The 18,615-nt window shown below is 39.8% G+C and overlaps 1 protein-coding gene and 1 pseudogene across 1 annotated transcript; one reads left to right on the forward strand and one right to left on the reverse strand.

Moving 5' to 3' along the window:
• Positions 1-272: 272 nt before the first annotated feature.
• LOC140496885 (glutamine synthetase pseudogene) lies at positions 273-1,412 on the forward strand (annotated as a pseudogene).
• A 2,216-nt stretch (positions 1,413-3,628) lies between these two features.
• PHAX (phosphorylated adaptor for RNA export) lies at positions 3,629-18,615 on the reverse strand. Its single transcript, XM_072597219.1, has 5 exons — positions 18,350-18,615; positions 16,707-17,317; positions 14,074-14,194; positions 7,720-7,803; positions 3,629-4,114 (listed from the first exon to the last, which is right to left on the reverse strand). The coding sequence occupies exons 1-5, from the start codon at positions 18,455-18,457 to the stop codon at positions 3,845-3,847; spliced, it is 1,194 nt and encodes a 397-aa protein (XP_072453320.1). The 5' UTR covers positions 18,458-18,615; the 3' UTR covers positions 3,629-3,844.

Consider the following 18,615-nt stretch of genomic DNA (forward strand, 5'->3'; position numbering starts at 1 on the left):
CTGTCTTTTTAGTAGGGGAAATTTGGAGACTGGAATTTTCTGATCTACTCCACCATCCTCCCAAAATACTTGTTTATTAAAAATTAGGATGTGGATAGAGCTGAGAATGGAAGTGACTGACTTGGCTGTAGCCACCACAGCCACCTCCATGGCCACCTACTAGAGTGTCTGACCAGCCCCACCAGCCAGCCAGCCAGCAAGCCAGCAAGCCCATGAAGCAAGTGACCTGTGCCCTCACTTTGACAGCTGGTTTCCGCACCTTTCCGGACCCAGGTCAGCGTCCAACATGGCCACCTCAGCCAGTTCTTATTTGAACAAAAATATCAAGCAGATGTACCTGAACCTGCCTCGAGGGAACAAAGTCCTGGCCATGTATGTTTGGATCAATGGCACTGGTGAGGGATTTCGCTGTAAAACTCGGACCCTAGACAGTGAACCGAAGAGCATGGATGAACTACCTGAATGGAATTTTGATGGCTCTAGCACTTTTCAGTCCAAAGGCTCTAACAGTGACATGTACCTTATTCCTGCCGCTATGTTCCGAGACCCCTTCTGAAAGGACCCCAACAAACTGGTTTTCTGTGAAGTTTTCAGACATAACCACAAGTCTGCAGAGACCAATTTGAGGCATACCTGTAAATGGATAATGGATATGGCGTCCAATCAGAAACCCTGGTTTGGTATGGAGCAAGAGTATACTCTCATGGGAACAGATGGACACCTTTTTGGTTGGCCTTCCAATGGGTTCCCTCGGCCCCAGAGTCCATATTATTGTGGTGTGGGAGCTGATAAAGCCTATGGAAGAGATATAGCAGTTCATTATCATGCTTGTCCATAAGCTGGAGTCAAAATTGGGGGGGCAAATGCTGAAGCAATGCCAGCTCAGTGGGAGTTCCAGATAGGACCATGTGAAGGGATTGAAATGGGAGATCACCTCTGGATTGCTCGCTTCATCCTCCATCGAGTGTGTGAAGATTTTTGAATGATTTTAACATTTGATCCCAAGCCAATCCCTGGAAACTGGAATGGAGCTGGTTGCCATACTAACTTTAGTGCCAAGAGCATCAGAGAAGAGAATGGTCTAAAGTTTATTGAAGAAGCCATCGAGAGACTAAGAGATACAAATGTCACATCCGAGCTTATGACCCCAAGGGAGGGTCTGGACAATGTCCATCGCCTGACATGTTTCAATGAGACATCCAACATCAACGAGTTCTCTGCTGGAGTGGCCAATAGAGGTGCCAGCATCCAAACTCCCTGGATGGTTGGGCAGGACAAGAAGGGCTACTTTGAAGATCGCGACTCCTGTCAAATGTGATCCACACGCAGTGACAGAGGTGCTTCTCCGTACCTCTCTCCTCAATGAGACAGAAGAACCCTTTCAGTATAAAAACTAAGTGGACTAGACCTACGTTCTGTATCCCCCACCTCATAACCCTTTTCTCATGTCCTCTTCCACCTCACCTCTCCTCTCCTCCAATTTTCCCTACTAGATGTAACTCAGGGCACAAAATACCATGTTTTTTTGTGCCCACAAATAACTCTTTGCCTCTTTCTTGTGGAAGGGGAGTAGGGTTGGAATGTTTTTTAATCTCTTTTTCTCCCATCATTGACTTTTTGAAGACTAAGAAATAATATGTTAGTGGGGAAAAAGGGCTTGGTGAACATAATTTGTACATCAACAGAGACTTGTGGCTTCCAGGAAAAACAAAAGAATTGAGTATTTCAGAAAAAAAAATTAGGATGGATTAGTTTTCTTTGTAAGGAAAATAGATATAACTGATACAAGACTTTAAAGGAATTTAGTCTAAGATTTGGTATCCCCCTCTACTATTAGTAAAATAGCACAAACTTTCAAGAACAAGTTCTAATAATAACTTTTCAGTCTGAACAGCTTTCTCATTGCCCATCTCACTCTTAGATGGCACAGGAAAGGGGACGACAAAACATAATTCTTAAAAATAATGTACCTATAACTTGTACCTACATAGCATGTTACTCCTCCTACCACTCCCATACACATTGAGAATATTTTGATTACAAAAGCATGGTTTAACCCATATAAAACTTACAGTAACCCCATAACAAATAGTTCTCCAGTTAAGAAATAAGATTGTGCTGTAGCCAGGTGATTAATGAAATGTATTAAATCTGTTCAGCCATCAGTACTGGGAGTTCTATCTGGGCCATTTAGCAACCCATTACAACTTCCAGAGGAGTGAGCCCATCAGTAAGAAAAATACCTTTTTATCCACTGAAGGAATTTATCATAGGTCCTACCAGAAATCGGAATTGTTGTCCACTATCAGAGCTTCTGGAATGGACTCACTTCACAATACAAAAGATACCTCTCACAGGAAAATGTTCCCAAAGATGTAAAGAGGAAAAGTATTCATATACAAAAAATACATATTCAACATTTTGTTTTAGTGAAACACTAGAAATTGATACCAATCATATGTGGAATGGCTAAATAAATTATGGCATATGAGTGTGACTGAATCTTTTTTCAAGGTTAAGGAATGACAAAGGGGATCGATATGGAAAAACCTGAGAGGACATGTACAATCCAATACAGACTGAAATGAGCAGAACCAGAGGAAAAAGTTATACAAGGGAAATTTATACAAAGGACTCGTATACTTTGACTTTAATACACCAGCCAGGACTCTAGAAGGCTGAAGAGGCACCTTATGTTTCCCACCTCTTGACAGATGATGAACTAGAAGTGTAGAATGAAATAAATTTACAGATAGTCAATGTGTGGTTGTTTAGCCATATTTATAAATCAGGGTGTGGGTGGTGGGGATCTAGGATTTCATGAGGTGACATGGGTAAATAATATCACCCAAAAAGATGTCTCTACATATGAAGAGACATTCATGTTTCTGGATGAGTCAAGTTAATAATAAAAATTTTTTAAAAATGTACAAAGCCATTTCAAGCTCAGAAAGTATTACCAGGAATCAAATTTTATTTTTGCAGACTTTACAAATCAAAAGGCATCCTTCTCACTTAGTTCCAACTTTGAAACACTAAAGTATTTCAAGAAATTCTTTGTAAAATAAAGTTGTATATATCATTTTCTCTTGCATATTGCTCTTAAAAGTGACTTGCAAATAAAAACCACAATTCTAGTTAACTTTGCCCTTTTCACTGTTTCAAGGGCTTAGTTTGAACCTTTATGAATAAATGATACCTGATACTTTGTTAAAGTTGATTAGCATAAGTTGAAATTCCAATTTTAAAACTTTCTGATGGTATGGATCCACCTTACTATTTGACCCTGTTTATTGGAATAAAGTGAGTAGTGATGGTAAATCAAAACTTTATCGAAAAGTTGATTTTACTTTTCACCCAATCAAATTGGTGAAACAAAACAAAAGAACGGAGAGACATAAGTTAGAAGAAATGCTATAATTCAAGAATTTCTAGCTTAGGATCTCAGGAAATCAAAAGAATTTAACTTAAATAATTTACATGTGAAATGTTTAAAGAAGCCCTAAAAGTAGCTTACTGAGTTTTTAAAAGAGGAAATTAAAAAAAGATATCCTATTATCAGTTACGCTTAAGTTATCAGTACTTTTGTCTACAATTTATCCCATGCAATAGACTGATAAAAGAAATATGACTTCAACACAATTTTATTTAGCCAGACAAGAGGGATTTCTTTAAAACAACAGATACCATTTCCATTAGGTTCATCTTCAAAACAGAAACAAACCAATGCGTTTTATCAGGTAACATGTGCAAAGGCCAACAAAGGAAGTAGTCAAAGTGTAATAAAAAGATGAATTTCAATGATTCTTAGAAAACTGTATTCCCCTAGATATTCAAGATGTCATTAAAAGACCTCCAGATCAAGAGAATGGTCAATCTCAAAGGTTTCTTCTGCGTCGAACTTTCTTTCTCCATGTCCTTCCTGGGAATCATCCAGAGAAGCCAAGGCCTCATTCGTGTCACTTGCAAAAGTTTCTCGAGATGCGTCATCGTATTCTTGCAAATTGAGACCTTTAATAGCCTGCTTCATCTTTTTCCCCAAGACTTGGATTCTCCTTTTCTTAGCAGCTTTTTTGTTTTCATATTCCTTTTGGTTTTCAACATAGAAAATTTCCTTTAAAAAAGATACATAAATTTTATTAAAACATATTATATCTCTGGTAATAGATTTCTAATTAGAAAAATAAAGGGGGGAAATGCCATTGATTCAAATTTTAAAGACAACTAGTCTTAAGGAGCAAAAAAGCCTCTCAAACATTATCAATCAACAAAAATTTAAGTCTAAGGGAAATCTATAGGTTTGAACATTTAGAAATTCCAATATATAAGTTACACAACACTGCCACTCTGAGACTTTTTTCAATTATACCTTGAATGAAATTTGTGGCAATGATCAGATATACTTATTATAGGAAAACATTTCACTACTGTAAAAAATTATGAGACTATACCTGTATAAATAAAGGAAATATATATGCTCTATTGAGAGAATTCATTGTAAAAAAAATCATTACCTGAAGTTATTTAAAAAACCATTAAAAACTAACAGAATGAACTGAACATGGTGACAAATGCTAAAAACAGCAAGAAAACAAAAACACCCATTAAAACCCTTTCAGCTACATTAGAGGTAACAGTAAGATTAATGAAGTCAGGACAACTGAGAGCATCATTACTTTTATTTCCTTTTCCTTTCCCCTCCCCCTCGCCCACCCCCCTTTACAAAGAAACTATTTTTGAAACTGGGAAGATTATCTAGGAGTTGAAATCCATTGTAAATGAGGAAGACAGAAAGAGAGCACCAAACTACCCTCAACTGGCCCAGAACTATCCTAGTGTACTAAAAGGATTGGATGAGTGAGAGCCACTGTGAATGATCACTGAAAAGACACAAATGGAATTGTAAGATGTGCAAAAACATGGAAGTTGATGGAGTCCTCAAACTGGTGAAGGTAACTTAGGCTCCCAGTAAATTTTTAAAATCTATTGTATTAAAGGTATGGTGTGAACATTTCAAAACGGAAAAAGCAGATAATAACTAAGAGCCATAGGGTTTCATCAAGAACAAGCTAAGCCACACGTACCCATTTTCCCTTCTTGACAGGATTATTGGACAGGTGGTTCAGGGAAGATGCTTAGGCTTAATATACCTAGATTTCAGCAAAGTATTTAACAAAGTCTCTCATGATATCCTTGTGGACAAGATAAAGAGGTAATAAAATATTGTCATGTATTTAGAACCAAGTAAATGATTAGACTCAAAGAGCAGTCATTAAAAATATACACTTGAACTCAAGTTTTTAAATGAAATACCCCAGGGAGCCATTCTTTTGGACACTTTTGTCAGACTTGGATGGAGGCACAGACAGCATACTTTTCAAATTTGGAAATGATACAAAGTTGAGAAGAGATAACTAACATGAGAGGGCATCAAATTAGGGATTCAAAAAGATCTCACATGAAAATTCCAAGTCAAATTTGAAAGCTAAAACTTAATGGGAATAAATGTGAAGTCCTATGTGTGGGTTTTAAAAAAGGACAATGATGGCTGTGTGTCTCTAAGTCACCTAACCTCTCAGTGCCCCAGTCAGCTTCAGATTATAAAGTTACAGAACAGTTGCATTAATAGGAGTTTCCCCCTTCAGAGCTCCTTGCATCAATGTCCAAAAAAGACTTAAAAAGATATAAACAGTATAAAATGGGGGAGGTACAACTAGACAAGATTCTGCATGAAAAATCAGGGGTTTAGTGAACTTCACATTCAAAGTCAACAATGTGACAAGACAGCTAAACAAAGCTAATGTGATCGGAGGATCCATTAAGGAAGACACAGTTTTTTATAATAAGGGAGGTAACAGTTTTACTGCATCCTAGCCTGGTCAGACTATATCTGGAGTAGTAGCTATAGTTCTGGCTCCCACATTTTAGGAAGAACATTAAGTATCCAGAGAAGAGTGATAAGGATGGTGGGGGACCATGCTATGTAAAGATCAACTATAGGAACTGGGGATGTTTAGTTTAGAAGAGGTTAGGAGCTATGTGTAAAAAGACACAAGGAGACAAATTTTGGCTCAATGTAAAGAAAAATTTCCAAACAGAGCTGTCCAAAATGGGATTTCCTAAGGAGCTAGTAGGTTCAGTGAAGGCCTTTCAAGCAATCAGGGAAATTATTGTTCAAAGAAAGCCTGGATTAGAAGACTTCTGAGGTCCTTTCAATTCTGAAATTCTAATAACCTGCCTGAGATATGTTAAGGGAGACCAGCGTAGAAAAATTGGAAATTCTGGGAAATCAGCATGGATTTGAGAGGGCTGAACTCTAAATTTTCAAACAGTCTCAATTCACCTCAAACATCCCATTGTACTAAACAAAACCCACCTAAATTCTCAAGCCATCCACAACAACAAAACCATTCTGATCCAGGAACAGAGAGAAAGACAGATGGTGAAGAGGGTCTAAAGCTTCTTGGAATTCAAGGCTTCTTTTAAATTGCTAATTCATCACAGCGAAGCTATACCTCATAGTCTGGTTCAAGCTCCAATTTCTATAAACAGAGAGTGCAGACTCTCCAATACCACAATCACTTAACAAAATTTCTTTACAACAATTTTGATATCTTACTTTGATTACAATAGGAAATGCTTCACTAGTATCCAGTAAAAAATGACTAGGAATGGTTGGAGGAATTGACTTTTAAGAGAAATAATACCACCACCTTTTATGTTTATGGTACAGTTTCATTTGTTCCTTACAAAAGAGAAGTAGTATGATCCAATGGATAAATATAAAGGGCTAGGATGTGAGTTCAAACATTGTCTCACATACCTGCCATACGAGTACGGGCAAGTCTCTGGACCTCTATTCTAAAATGGTGATATTTACAGAGGCTATCATAGATGAGAATATACATGAAGAGCAAATCTTAAGGTATTACACAGATGTAAGCTATTACCATTATTATAATAACCCTGTAACAAATATTATTTCTATTTTCTAGATGAGTTCTAAATAACATGGCCAAAATGACAGAGCTAGGAAGTGGTAGAGTTAGGATTAGAATCCGGGTCTTTTGGTTCCAATGAAGGTTTTTTCCTACTATATCATCCTGCCTGTCTAAAAAAGCACAAGTTTTTACCATAAATTGTCCTTATAACAAATATTTGTCCAAAATGTGTAGAGCACCATGTTCACTTGGGAAATATATGAATAAAGGGATATAAATCCCCTAACATCAAGGATCAAATTGCAAAAATGAAACTAACACTGAGGAAACAACAAGGAAATCATTCACTGTTAAACTATAAAGGTATAAGGCATAGGTGGGGAGCCTGTGGCCTCAAGGCCACAAGTAATCCTCTGGGTCCTCAAGTGCAGTCCTTTAACCTTTTATTTTTGAGGGGATTTATTCTGTGAAGTTTGGATTCAGTCAAAGGACCACACCTGAAGACCTACAGGGCTACATGTGGCCTTGAGGCCGCAGGCTCCCCACCCCTGGCACTATAAGGTAACTCAGGAGAGTTCAACATAAGATAAAATACCGAAGAAGGCTTTAGTAGGGTCAGACGTGAGCTGTACCTTAGAAGATTGCTAGGTTTTCCAGAGGTAGAGGAGAAATAGAGGCAGGAGAGAGCAGATCGAGGTAATAGTGGGAATTAAATTTGGATAGGAAGGGTCAAGCAAACAATGGATTTGAAATTCATACAGAGAATTATAATTTTTACCTTTATTTGTCCCTCAGTGATGCTGGGTGTGTTTTTCAGAAGATTCAGATAAACTCCACCTGGTGTTCTTCTTCTGCTACCGTTCTACAAAAAGGAATATGAGAAGCATAATGTATTCTGTTCTACTGGATTTTAAGGCAGTCAGGTGATCCAGGGGATCCAGCACTGGGCCTGAAGTCAGGAACAGCAGAGTTCCTGGGTGCGTGACCCTGGGTACTTAACCTGTAAAATGGGAATCACAACATGAAGGATCATGCAGGGCTGTTGTGAGGATCCAATGAGATCATATTTGTTAAGTTATTTTCACGGTGCCTGTCACAGGTGCAATATGAATGCTTATTCCTTTGCCTCTTGTTGACAGGATTCTATACAGTTTAGTACTTAATTACTCCTTAATTATTTCTTCACTGTTAATTTTGTATCTCAATCTGAATATTTAAGTTCCTGGAAATCAACCCGTCAACTAGTATTTATCAAGCACTTACTACATACCAGGAACTGTGCAAAAAGCTTAGGGATACAGAGAAAGGTAAAGGCTGCTGTCCTTGCTCACAAAGGGCTCAAAGTCTAATGGGGAGACAACAGACAACTATTTACACCAAGTGTATACACACACACACACACATTCAGGGCAGTTATAAAGAAAAGACAGTAAGATTAAAGAGGACTGGGAAAAGTTTCTTTCAGAAGATTGCACTTTAGCGGACACTTGGAAGCTGGGGAAACTAGGAGGCTAGTATCTTCTGGCTCCCTCCTGATGAATCAGTCTCCCTAGCCATACTTTCTGCCACTGGCTGTACTTTTACTCACACTGGCCTTCCTTCCTCAGTGAGTTCAGTGCCTGGTTCAATCTAACTCTTACCTAACTCCTACCCTGATATGATACTAGAAGGTTTCAATATATGTACTGTTACTTCATCGAACACCCTTACCTCCCTATTACTTAACGTGTTCACTTCCAATGACTTACTCCTCCACTCTACCTCAGGAAAACAAAAAGATGTTATAATGATGAAGCAAGCCAAGACCTTTTCCCCTTGGATCAGGAGGGCTTTTGTCCCATTAGTCTGAAGGGCCCCCAGGAAGTCTGGCCTTTGGGGGGTGGGGGTAGGGGACTCCTGGGATTCCCCTTCCATTTCTCCCAGGCCACATACTCCCTATCTTCTATTTAGCATTCTTTTGATACTCTTCCCTTTGATGCTATTACCAGCCACCCCCATCAGGATCCTCCCTGGGTTTGATCTATGGAGACCATCCCTGGGACCCCAGACTACCTGATGACACCTGTTTCTGGCCCAGGCCCTCCATTGTCTGATATTTCCTGATTGCCTCCAGTTGTTTCCAACACTTGACCAGTCACACCCTCCTTGGACTTTTCCTCAAGACCCTCCCTAAACCCCTCCTCCCATCATCCTAGACTACCAGACCACCCCCAAATCCCTCCTATAGTCTTTTCTGTATTTAAGTTCCATCTTGCCTCCATGAAGGCACTCAGATTTAATCCAGCTCAGACTCTGTCTAACTGAGATTCTATCTGGCCTGCTTTGCAATACAAGTGTTACAAATGCTTAGGCTCCTTAAGACCCAACCAGTATGGCGATTCTTTAATAAACTTTGCTTTTCTTTGGCTTTAAGAAGGCTTGTGTTGAATTCATTAGAGCAGGACCTAAACTGTTGGTATTTTGGGGTCCCTAGCACCCCTAAACCTCATCAATATCATTGATTCTGTCATTACTGACAAACGTACCACTTTATGAATTCTGAAATTCCCTTACTTCATCACAATGTTTTGCCATTCAGTCTTTCTCTCTGCATTGCAACTCTCAGCCCTGCTCTTTGTATGCAAAACAACCTCCAATTCATTAGCCCCTTATTCTGTCCTAGACCATATGAATTGCACTGACTATATACTCTTTACCCTTCCCCATCTTGACTCCTTGGTGAGACAGGTCATTCTACACTGTCTTCTTGAGTCCCTTGCCCCTTTAACCTACTGGAGATCTTGTCCTGGGCAAAGCCCACTCTTGGATTACTCCCACCTTTCACTTCCTTTGTTACTATTGTGCTGCTGAATAGAACTGGAGGAAATCATGAAACCATGCTAACTGGATTTGATATAACTTTATGACATATAATCTCAACAGGGCAATCACTGGGGTAAGGTAATCCTTTTACATTCCTAGATTAGCCACACTCTTTTCCCCATTTTGACCCCTTGATCAGCCAGTTCAACTCTGCACTATCATCTTCTCTTGAGTCCCATGTGTCTTAAGCTCCGTGAGTCTCCATCCTCAAAAAATTCTCATTTGATCCTTACATCCACACTATTACCGTATTTCTCTTCTGCTTTTTGGTAAACTCCTTGAAAAATCTGTCTACAATAGCTGCCTCCAGTTTCTCTTTTCCTCTCTCACTCTCCTCTTAACCCTTACAATCCAGCTTTTGACTGCATCATTCCATTTTTGGAATACTCTTGTCTCCTGTTTGCCAGTCTGCCTTGTTAGATCATCATTCATATGCCCACTAACCAGTAGAGTCTCCCAAGGCCCAGTCCTGGGCTATCCTTTCTCCTGCCTCTATACCATTTCACCTGGTGATGTCATCAGCTCCCACAGTTCTTTCTAACTTCCCTATTAGTCTTTTTGATCATTCTCTGGGCCCAGATCGACTCAGACTGAATGGAAACAGGGACTGTTTCTGCTTTGCCCAGAAACTCTGAGGGTCATTTTTTTTTCCAGGATCAGGTTAAAGAGGTCATTCTTTGTCTCATTTTTTACTTAGCCTTAATCACTGAATGGGTGTTGCCTCATTCAAACTGAAACCTGCCAAACACCTTAGCTTTAGAAGGCCAATATATTCTTCTGCATCTGAGAAAATCTCCAGTTGTCCTGATATTTATCTGGCCACTGGATCCAGATGGTCCAAAGCAGAAAGTGAGGCTGGTGACTTTGCACAGCCCTCCCTCACTTAAATCCAATTCACTTTCATGTTACAGCATCACCTCCCTGATGTCATGGTCCTCTTCAAGAAGGAAGGATAAACAACTTCACTATTACTATTGTCACCAGCCTCCAATTCAACTAGGTGGACAATCCAGGTGTCATCCTTGAGTCCTCTCTCACCCTCCATTATTCAATCTTTTGCCAAGGCCTGCTGATTTTAGCTCTGTAACATCTTTCAAATACACTGTCTTCTCAGATATGGCCACCACCCTAGTGCAGGTCCTTATCACCTCATGGCTGAACTATTGTAATAACCTGTGGATTGGTTTCCCTGCCATAAATCTTTTTTCTCTAACGTCGATTCTCTACTCATTTCCTAAGTATCACCACCCTCCACCATTCAATAAACTCCAGTGGCTCCCCATTGAGCCTGAAAGGGCCAGGGTCTCACACTGCATCATGGGCCATCTCCAGTCATCCTGATGAATATCTGGCCACAGGACCCAGATGGCTCAGGAGAACAAAGTGAGGTTGGTGACCTTGCACAGCCCTCCCTCATTCAAGTCAAAGTCAACTGCAAGTCATGTCATCACCTTGATGTCACGGTCCTCTTTGAGAATGAAGGACAAAATACAAGTAGCTCTCCACTATCTCTAAGATCAAATATAAAATCCTGTTTGGCATTCAAAGCCCTTTATCACCTGGCCCTATCCTTTTCCCTTTCCAGTCTTCTAACACCTTATTCCCCAATCCAGTGATAGTGGCATTCTTACACAAGACACTCTAACTCCAAACATTTTTACCAACTAGAATTTTCTCTTCATTTCCTCTTCCTTGTTTCCCTGATTTCCTTCAAGTTTTTGCTAAAATCCTACCTTCTATTAAAAAAAAAAACAAAACTGTTTCAATCCCCCTTAATTCCAGTGCTTTCCCTGTACTGATTATCTCTAATTTGTCTTCTACATAGCTTGTTTGTACAACTGTTTTCTCCCCAATTAGACACTGACTTCCTTTACAGCAGGGACTGTCTTTCAACTTTGTTTCTATCGCCAGTACTTAGTACAGTGCTGAGTATTTAGCAGGCATTTAATAAATTTTTACTGACTAATCAAATGAATGAAGCAGGATGAACCAATGGCACGCAGATCAGGAAGTAAGCTGGAAGAATGGGCAAACAAGAAAAGAATCCTACCATAAAGAGCAATAATGGTGATGGGGATGCTTAAGACATAAACCCAAAAGAAGAAAACGATTCCAAATCATCTGCCTCAAAGAAAAATGTCATGGGTACAAGTTAAATTAAAATTCCTAGAACAGATGAAGTGAAAGTTTGAAAAATTCTGAAAATGATTTTTAGAAATCAAATGAGTACACTAAAACATCAGAAAAGAAATGAAAGCAGGAGACAAGAAAGAGTAGCATGAAGGAAGCCTAGCTCCTGCAGCATACTTCCTCCAGAAAGATCTAGAAAAACCCCAAAGTACTAATCCAGAAATCCAAGAAAAAAATCATAGCAATTTTTTCAGCCCAGAATGGATTAGGAGGACAGAAGTCTTAACGAAACTGGGGACAGAGTCTGGCTAGAAGGAGAACATTATTGAAATAGAGTCTGAGGGCATCAAAAGCTCATACAGGGTATGGAAACAAATACTGACTGATAACTTCCTCATTTACTGTCTAGTTCTGGGTGACTGATTCAGGGCAAACTGAGCAGAGTATCTGAAGGCGACGTTCTAGGATAAGGAGTGAGGAATAAATTTAGAAACAAGCCATTACTCTGTAGTTCTGACACCAGGAGTTCAGTTTGAAGCCTGTAATGGAATAACCAGGGCCGGGATCCCAGACCTAAAGACATGTTAGAGTTCTACTGCTCTCAATCTGCAGAGCTTCCCAGCTGAGTCCTGCAGCTGTCCAGCAGAACATCCAAACAGGGACTGCTCAATGGACTGCTGCTCAGAAATCAGGTAGAGGTTAGGCTCACAGACCTAGGGCAGCGATCCGATCCAACTTGATCGGGCTTGCAAAAATTTTCAGTTTCTCAGTCTGACCTGCCCTTTAAATCCTAGAGTAACAGAACATTCAACAACCAAAGAAAGTAGGTTTTTGGGTTTTTTTTGGGTCCAAGAGGAGAAGTTAAGCCTAAATATTCCCACTAGAAGCATACAGAACCCAGCTGCAACATAAAATCCAAAGCAAAGAAGTAGGCTTGTAGAATAAAAGTGAAGCAAAAAAGACCTTCCTGACCTAGTTAGGTCAGGAAGACCTGAGTTCAAATATGGCTTTAGTCATTTACTAGCTATGACCCTAGGAAAAATCACTTAACCTGCCTGTCTCAGTTTCCTCAACTGTAAAATGGGGATAATAGCACATGTTGACTGTGAAGATTAAAATAGATAACATTTGTAAAAATACTTCGCATGATGCTTGGCACAGAATAGGCACTTAATAAAAGTTTGTTTCCTTCCTTTATAAAGCAATATTATGGTGACAGGGATGCTCAACAAACCCCAAAAAAGAAGGACTCCTAAATATTTATAGGCAAAAGCCTCAAAGAAAAATATAACTTGGGCATAATTCCATCCACAATTCTTGGAAGACATGAAGGAAGTTACACAAACAAAAACCTAAAAAATTATTTTAAAAAAAAAAATAAGGGAACTGAGGGAAAGAATGGAGAAAAAATTCAGAGCTGTGAAGAAAAATTTGGAAAGAGAATTTAACTTGGAATAAGAAGTACAAAACCATGTCTAAGAAAAAAAAACCTCCCTGAAAATTAGAATGTACCAAATAGAAGCCAGTAACTAGGACACAGTAAGAAATGCTTAAAGAAAGGAAAAAGAATGAAACAGAAAAAAAAGAAAATCCAAGGTATTTCATGGCAAAAACAAATGACTTGGAAAACAGATTTAGGAGAGATATTTTAAGAATCACTTCGCTACTGTAAAACCATTACCAAAAAACCCCACAAAACAAGACAATAACAATAAAATAGGTTTATTGAATCTTCCCATCCCTGGTAGAACTAATCCTTTCTTTCCTCTCTTTTACCACCAAACCTCTAGGAAAAGCCATCGATGCTCATTGTCTCCATTTACTGTGTCATCCATCTTTTCAACCTCTTTCAATCTGGCTTCTGATCTCATCACTCAACTGAAATTGCCCCCTCAAAGTTAGGTGATCTCTTGTCAAATTCAACCTTTTCTCAATCCAAATCCTTCTTGACCTCTCTGCAACATCTGACATAAGTTTTAATTTTACCTTTTGGTCTAATTAAGTCAATGGTCAATGACCTAACTAGTCACCTAGTCCTAACTGTAAAATGAATTCTACATCGATGGCAAATAAATAACTGAAGGCAAAGTTTTTCCAAGCAATACAAAGACAAAGAAAAAAAGTAGACTGTTTATCTTACCATTATTAAAAGTCCACCATTTTGTTCAACTTCTGCAGTTTCCATCAGAAGCTCAATTGCTTTTTTGTTTCCAATTATTCTTACTACTCGGGCTATCAGATCTTTCTTTGGTTCCTGAAGCCTGCAAAAGGAGAAAGTAAGTATTATTAACCTTACTGTTTTAGTGGTTGAAAAATAATTCTCCTATATGTGAATTCACAGAAAATTATCTTGTATAGTCTTTTTAATTATTTAAATTAATTTTTTCAATTATTAAGCATTTATTTTTTTGTTTCACCCAACACCCCCTTAACACTGTAGAAAGAAAGAAAACAAATTCTCGTATTGGCCACATCCAACAACCTATGTTTCATTCTGCATTTTAGTCCATCACCTATGTCAGGAGGTGGGTAGCATCTTCATCAGAAGTTTTCTAGAATCATCTTGCATATTATCTTAAAAGTATTTAAAAATAAACACAAATATTAGCTTTATTTCAAACCAAATATGCAAAGAAATTGAAATATTTCTAAGATTTCAAACAATTTTAGGGTAGCTGTTGAGTTATATCCCATAATCTTTAGCGCTAAAATTTTATGATTCCATCTCTACTATCAATTTCTTCCCAATATTCTAATTTTTTATTACCACTGAAAACTGACAGATGATTTCTTCAACAGAAGGAAAGCATGCAGGGCTAGGAAACCTATGGCCTTCAGGTCTCATATGGCACTCAAGTGCAGCCCTTTGACTGAACCCAAACTTCACGGAACAAATCCCCTTAATAAAAGGATCTGTTCTGTGAAGTTTGGATTCAGTCAAAGGGCTGCCCTTGAGGACCTGGAGGGCCACATGTGGCCTAGAGGCAGCAAGCTCCCCACCCCACCAAACTTAGAATTACGACAATAGAAAAGTATGAGAGACACAGTTTCTGGGTATTAATAATCAACTTATTAATTATGGCTAGCAAATAATCAATAAAATGAGGTCAGTGGCCTTCTTGGAAGCCAAAGACAAACCTTAGAAGCCCCTCAATGCTTAAATATCCTTGGAGAAGGGGTGGATGAGTAAAAATCAACTGTGACTAGCTAACAATGAGAAAATGAATACTCTAATGAGAGGTGGGCTTATTTTAATGAGGGGCTGGGGACACCAGAAAAGGCCTCTTGCTGAAGAAGGCCTTTAAACTGAGTCATGAAGGAAGCCAGGAAAGCAAAGGGAGCATTCCTGACATGATGTACAAGTACAAAGGCCCAGAGACAGTGTCACATGTGAGGAACAGCAAATAGATTAACATAGCAAGTATGTGGAAAGAAGTGTAAGATGGCGGGGAAAGTAGAAGGGATAGGTTGTGAAGAACTTTTTTGGACAGACTGGATTTGGAGGTAATTCTGGAGCTAACAGGAAATCAATGTAGTTTAATGACTAGGAAGGTGACTTGGACAAACTTGTACTCTGGCAGCTGAGCAGAGGAAAGAAAGCTACTGAAATAGTCCAGGCAAAAGGTAATGAGGGCAGTAGCTGTGTGAGTAGGGTACATACACTAGAGGTGTGGTAGAAGTAGAAATGACGAGATACAGCAACAGAACGGCTTTGTGAAATGTCAGTGAGGAGCTAAGGATGACACTGAAGCTTCCTGGCTGAATGAATGGGATTGTGGGACCCTCAACAGTAATAAGGAAATCAGGAAGAAGGATGTTTGGAAGAAAAATTCCACTTTGGACATGTTATGTTTGAGATGTCTAAGGCTGGACAGTTCAAGATGTCCAAAAAGGCACCTGGGTATATGAGACTGGTGCTCAAAAGAGATTAGAGGTGTGCTCTGGAAAGAGAAAGAGAGAGGGAGAGGGAGAGGAAGAGGGAGGGGGAGAGGGAGGGGTGGGGGTGGGGGAGGGTGTGTGTGTGTGAGGGTGTGTGTGTGTGTGTGTGTGTGTGTGTGTGTGTGTGTGTGTGTGTGTGTGTGTAATATCTACAAAGAGATGATAATTGAATGAAAGGGAGTGATGAGATAAGCAAATAAGACAGTATTGAGGAAAAAGAGAAAAGGCCTCATGAAACAAGAGATAGAAAACTTAAATCTAATCATTTTTGGTAACCTGCTGCTGCAAATTGATCAGGAAACTCATGATCAAACTTACTGAATTTAAAAAAGTCTGACAAACTATTCCATAGGGTCTTGTTCAAATTTACATTCATTACTTTCAAGTTCCTGCCATGTCTTACCTTAATATCAAGTTTAAAAAAATAATAACACACAATCATGTTCCTACAGGGAAATATAATCAGAGTTCACTTAAAATCCTAAACCAAAATGGTAACTATACACATACTTGGGCAGCTAGGTGGCTCAGTGTTAGAATGCCAGTACTGGAGTCAGGAAGACCAGAGTTCAAATTTACTAGCTGTGGGACCCTGGGTACATCACTTAACCCTGTTGCTTCCATTTCCTTATCTGTAAAATAAAGTAGAGAAGGAAATAGCAAACCACCCCAGTATCTTTGCCAAGAAAACCCTAAATAGGGCCATGAAGAGACATGATTGATCTATGATACATACACTTATATTAGGCACATTCCGCTAACGAGAAAACTTTGGGATGGGAAAACTGAGCAGACTGATGTGAAGGACCAAGTGATCGCTAGTTAAGGACTTACCTGAAAGAAATTTCATCTGCTACTTTTTCTTCAGGATCCTCTTCTGTAATCTCGTATCGTCCTTTATAGTTCATTTCTACTCTGTTCCCTACTCTGTCTCTGACAGGTCGCTTACGTTTCATGTGACCTTGTCCATTTTCCTCTTCTTTTGGACCAGCTTTTTTATTATCATGCATATATTCATCGATTTCTTTGTCTAGTTGTTCAGTCTGCGGTTGTGATCCTCTCATTAACTTCTTGGCCAGCAAGTAATTATAAGTCTCTGACTGTCTGCTTCTGTCAATGCTGCCCTCCATGCCCAGTATACCAAGTTCATTAGCCACCGCATCTTGGCTCTGCTCCTGCAGCACCGCACCCCATATGTTGTTCAGTTTCTTCCCTCCCAGAACATGCTCTTTCTGACTGTTCTGTGCAAACTGAAAAGGCTCTGGTTTGGGAAGAGGATTAAAGCATTTCTGTCTCTTTCGTTTCCAAAGACAGCTGTCATCGTCTGAATCGGAAAAGCTTTCCTCACTGGATTCTACACTCTTAATAGTTCGATAATTTGACACTGGAGAGGCTGCAATGCTGCCCTGGAAAGGCCTGAATGAAATATTGCCATCTGGTACTTTCTGTAAATGAATAAAACATAATCAGCTTCACAAAAGATAAAAAAAAACAACAACCCTCAAATTCGATCACGTTAGCACTGCCATTTTTTAAAAGAGAAATAATTCAACATTAAATTTAATATTAGATTTTTTTATATACAAATTATATTTAAATATTAAACCTGGCCCACTCTAAAACAGCACTAGCCTTCAAAGGAAACCAAACGAGTTTCTAGTTTTCAAAAATTTCATGGAATTTGGCAATTTAAGAAATATAAAACACTACATATTTCATCAATAAAATTTCCTCCCTAACAAAAATCCCTGCCAGAACATAGAATTCTAATCTAGGCTTCTCAGTTCTAATGAGAATTCTTGCTATAGATTTTTAAAAATTGCTGCTAGTATATTTGAAAAGGAAAGGCTAACCAAGTGCCATCGGAACTGACTTTTCCTTTGGAAATCCATCTCTTTAATGGATTTAAAACAGTTCCTTTTAGGCTAGTTTCTGTACGATGGAAAATACCCAGTGGGCAGTGATCCTGGCTATCGAAGGGCATCAGCTTTAAATCATCATCGATTAAACTTGTCTGACCAGCTAGTCTTAAAACAAAACAAAACAAAACCCAAACCCACCCTACAACTTGGCTATCTTGTAAGCCCTCTGGATCCACACCCGATAGGAGGCATAAACTGGATTTTTATTTAATGTAAATTATTTAAAACTCCTGTCATTTGTTCGAGCCGCATCCCTCTCCCAACTCTCAAGAACCTTCTATTGGGGTCAGTACCAATGACCGGCTAAAACGCGCGGGGTACAAAAGGCAGCCTGGCATCTTTACTGCAAAGCAGCCTCACAGGAGGCTGCCCGCAGCACCGGGAGGAAGGAGCTCCCCCCCAGCCCGGCCCCTGACTTCCAGGCCGCTCTCTAGTCCTCACGCCTAACGCGCTCGAAACCCGGGGCTGGATGATTGACAGGCGCGCGGGCTCTGCAGGGCCCGGCCCCGAGCGAGGCGGGGGTGGCGGCGATGCGTCCCCTCCCCTCCTCCTCACCAGCTGCGGGGGCTGCGGGGGCTGCCCGCTATTCGTCGTCGCGTCCGTCATGTCAGAATCCGACTCGGACAGCTCACCGTCTTCCATCCCCCGAACTTCCAGCGCCATTTTCCCCTCTCCGGAGAAATCGTACCGGAAGCCACTTCGGGCAGCCCGGCAGGAAGTACTTCAGCCAAGCTCAGTTCCTTTTCCTCCTCTCCGGCCGCGGCGGAAGGGGCCGGTTCGCGCCCATTCTTCGCCCCGCCCTCGCCCCGCCCCCTGAACGC

The sequence above is a fragment of the Notamacropus eugenii genome, chromosome 3 (assembly GCF_028372415.1).
Source record: "Notamacropus eugenii isolate mMacEug1 chromosome 3, mMacEug1.pri_v2, whole genome shotgun sequence".
NCBI classification, from domain to species: Eukaryota; Metazoa; Chordata; class Mammalia; order Diprotodontia; family Macropodidae; genus Notamacropus; species Notamacropus eugenii.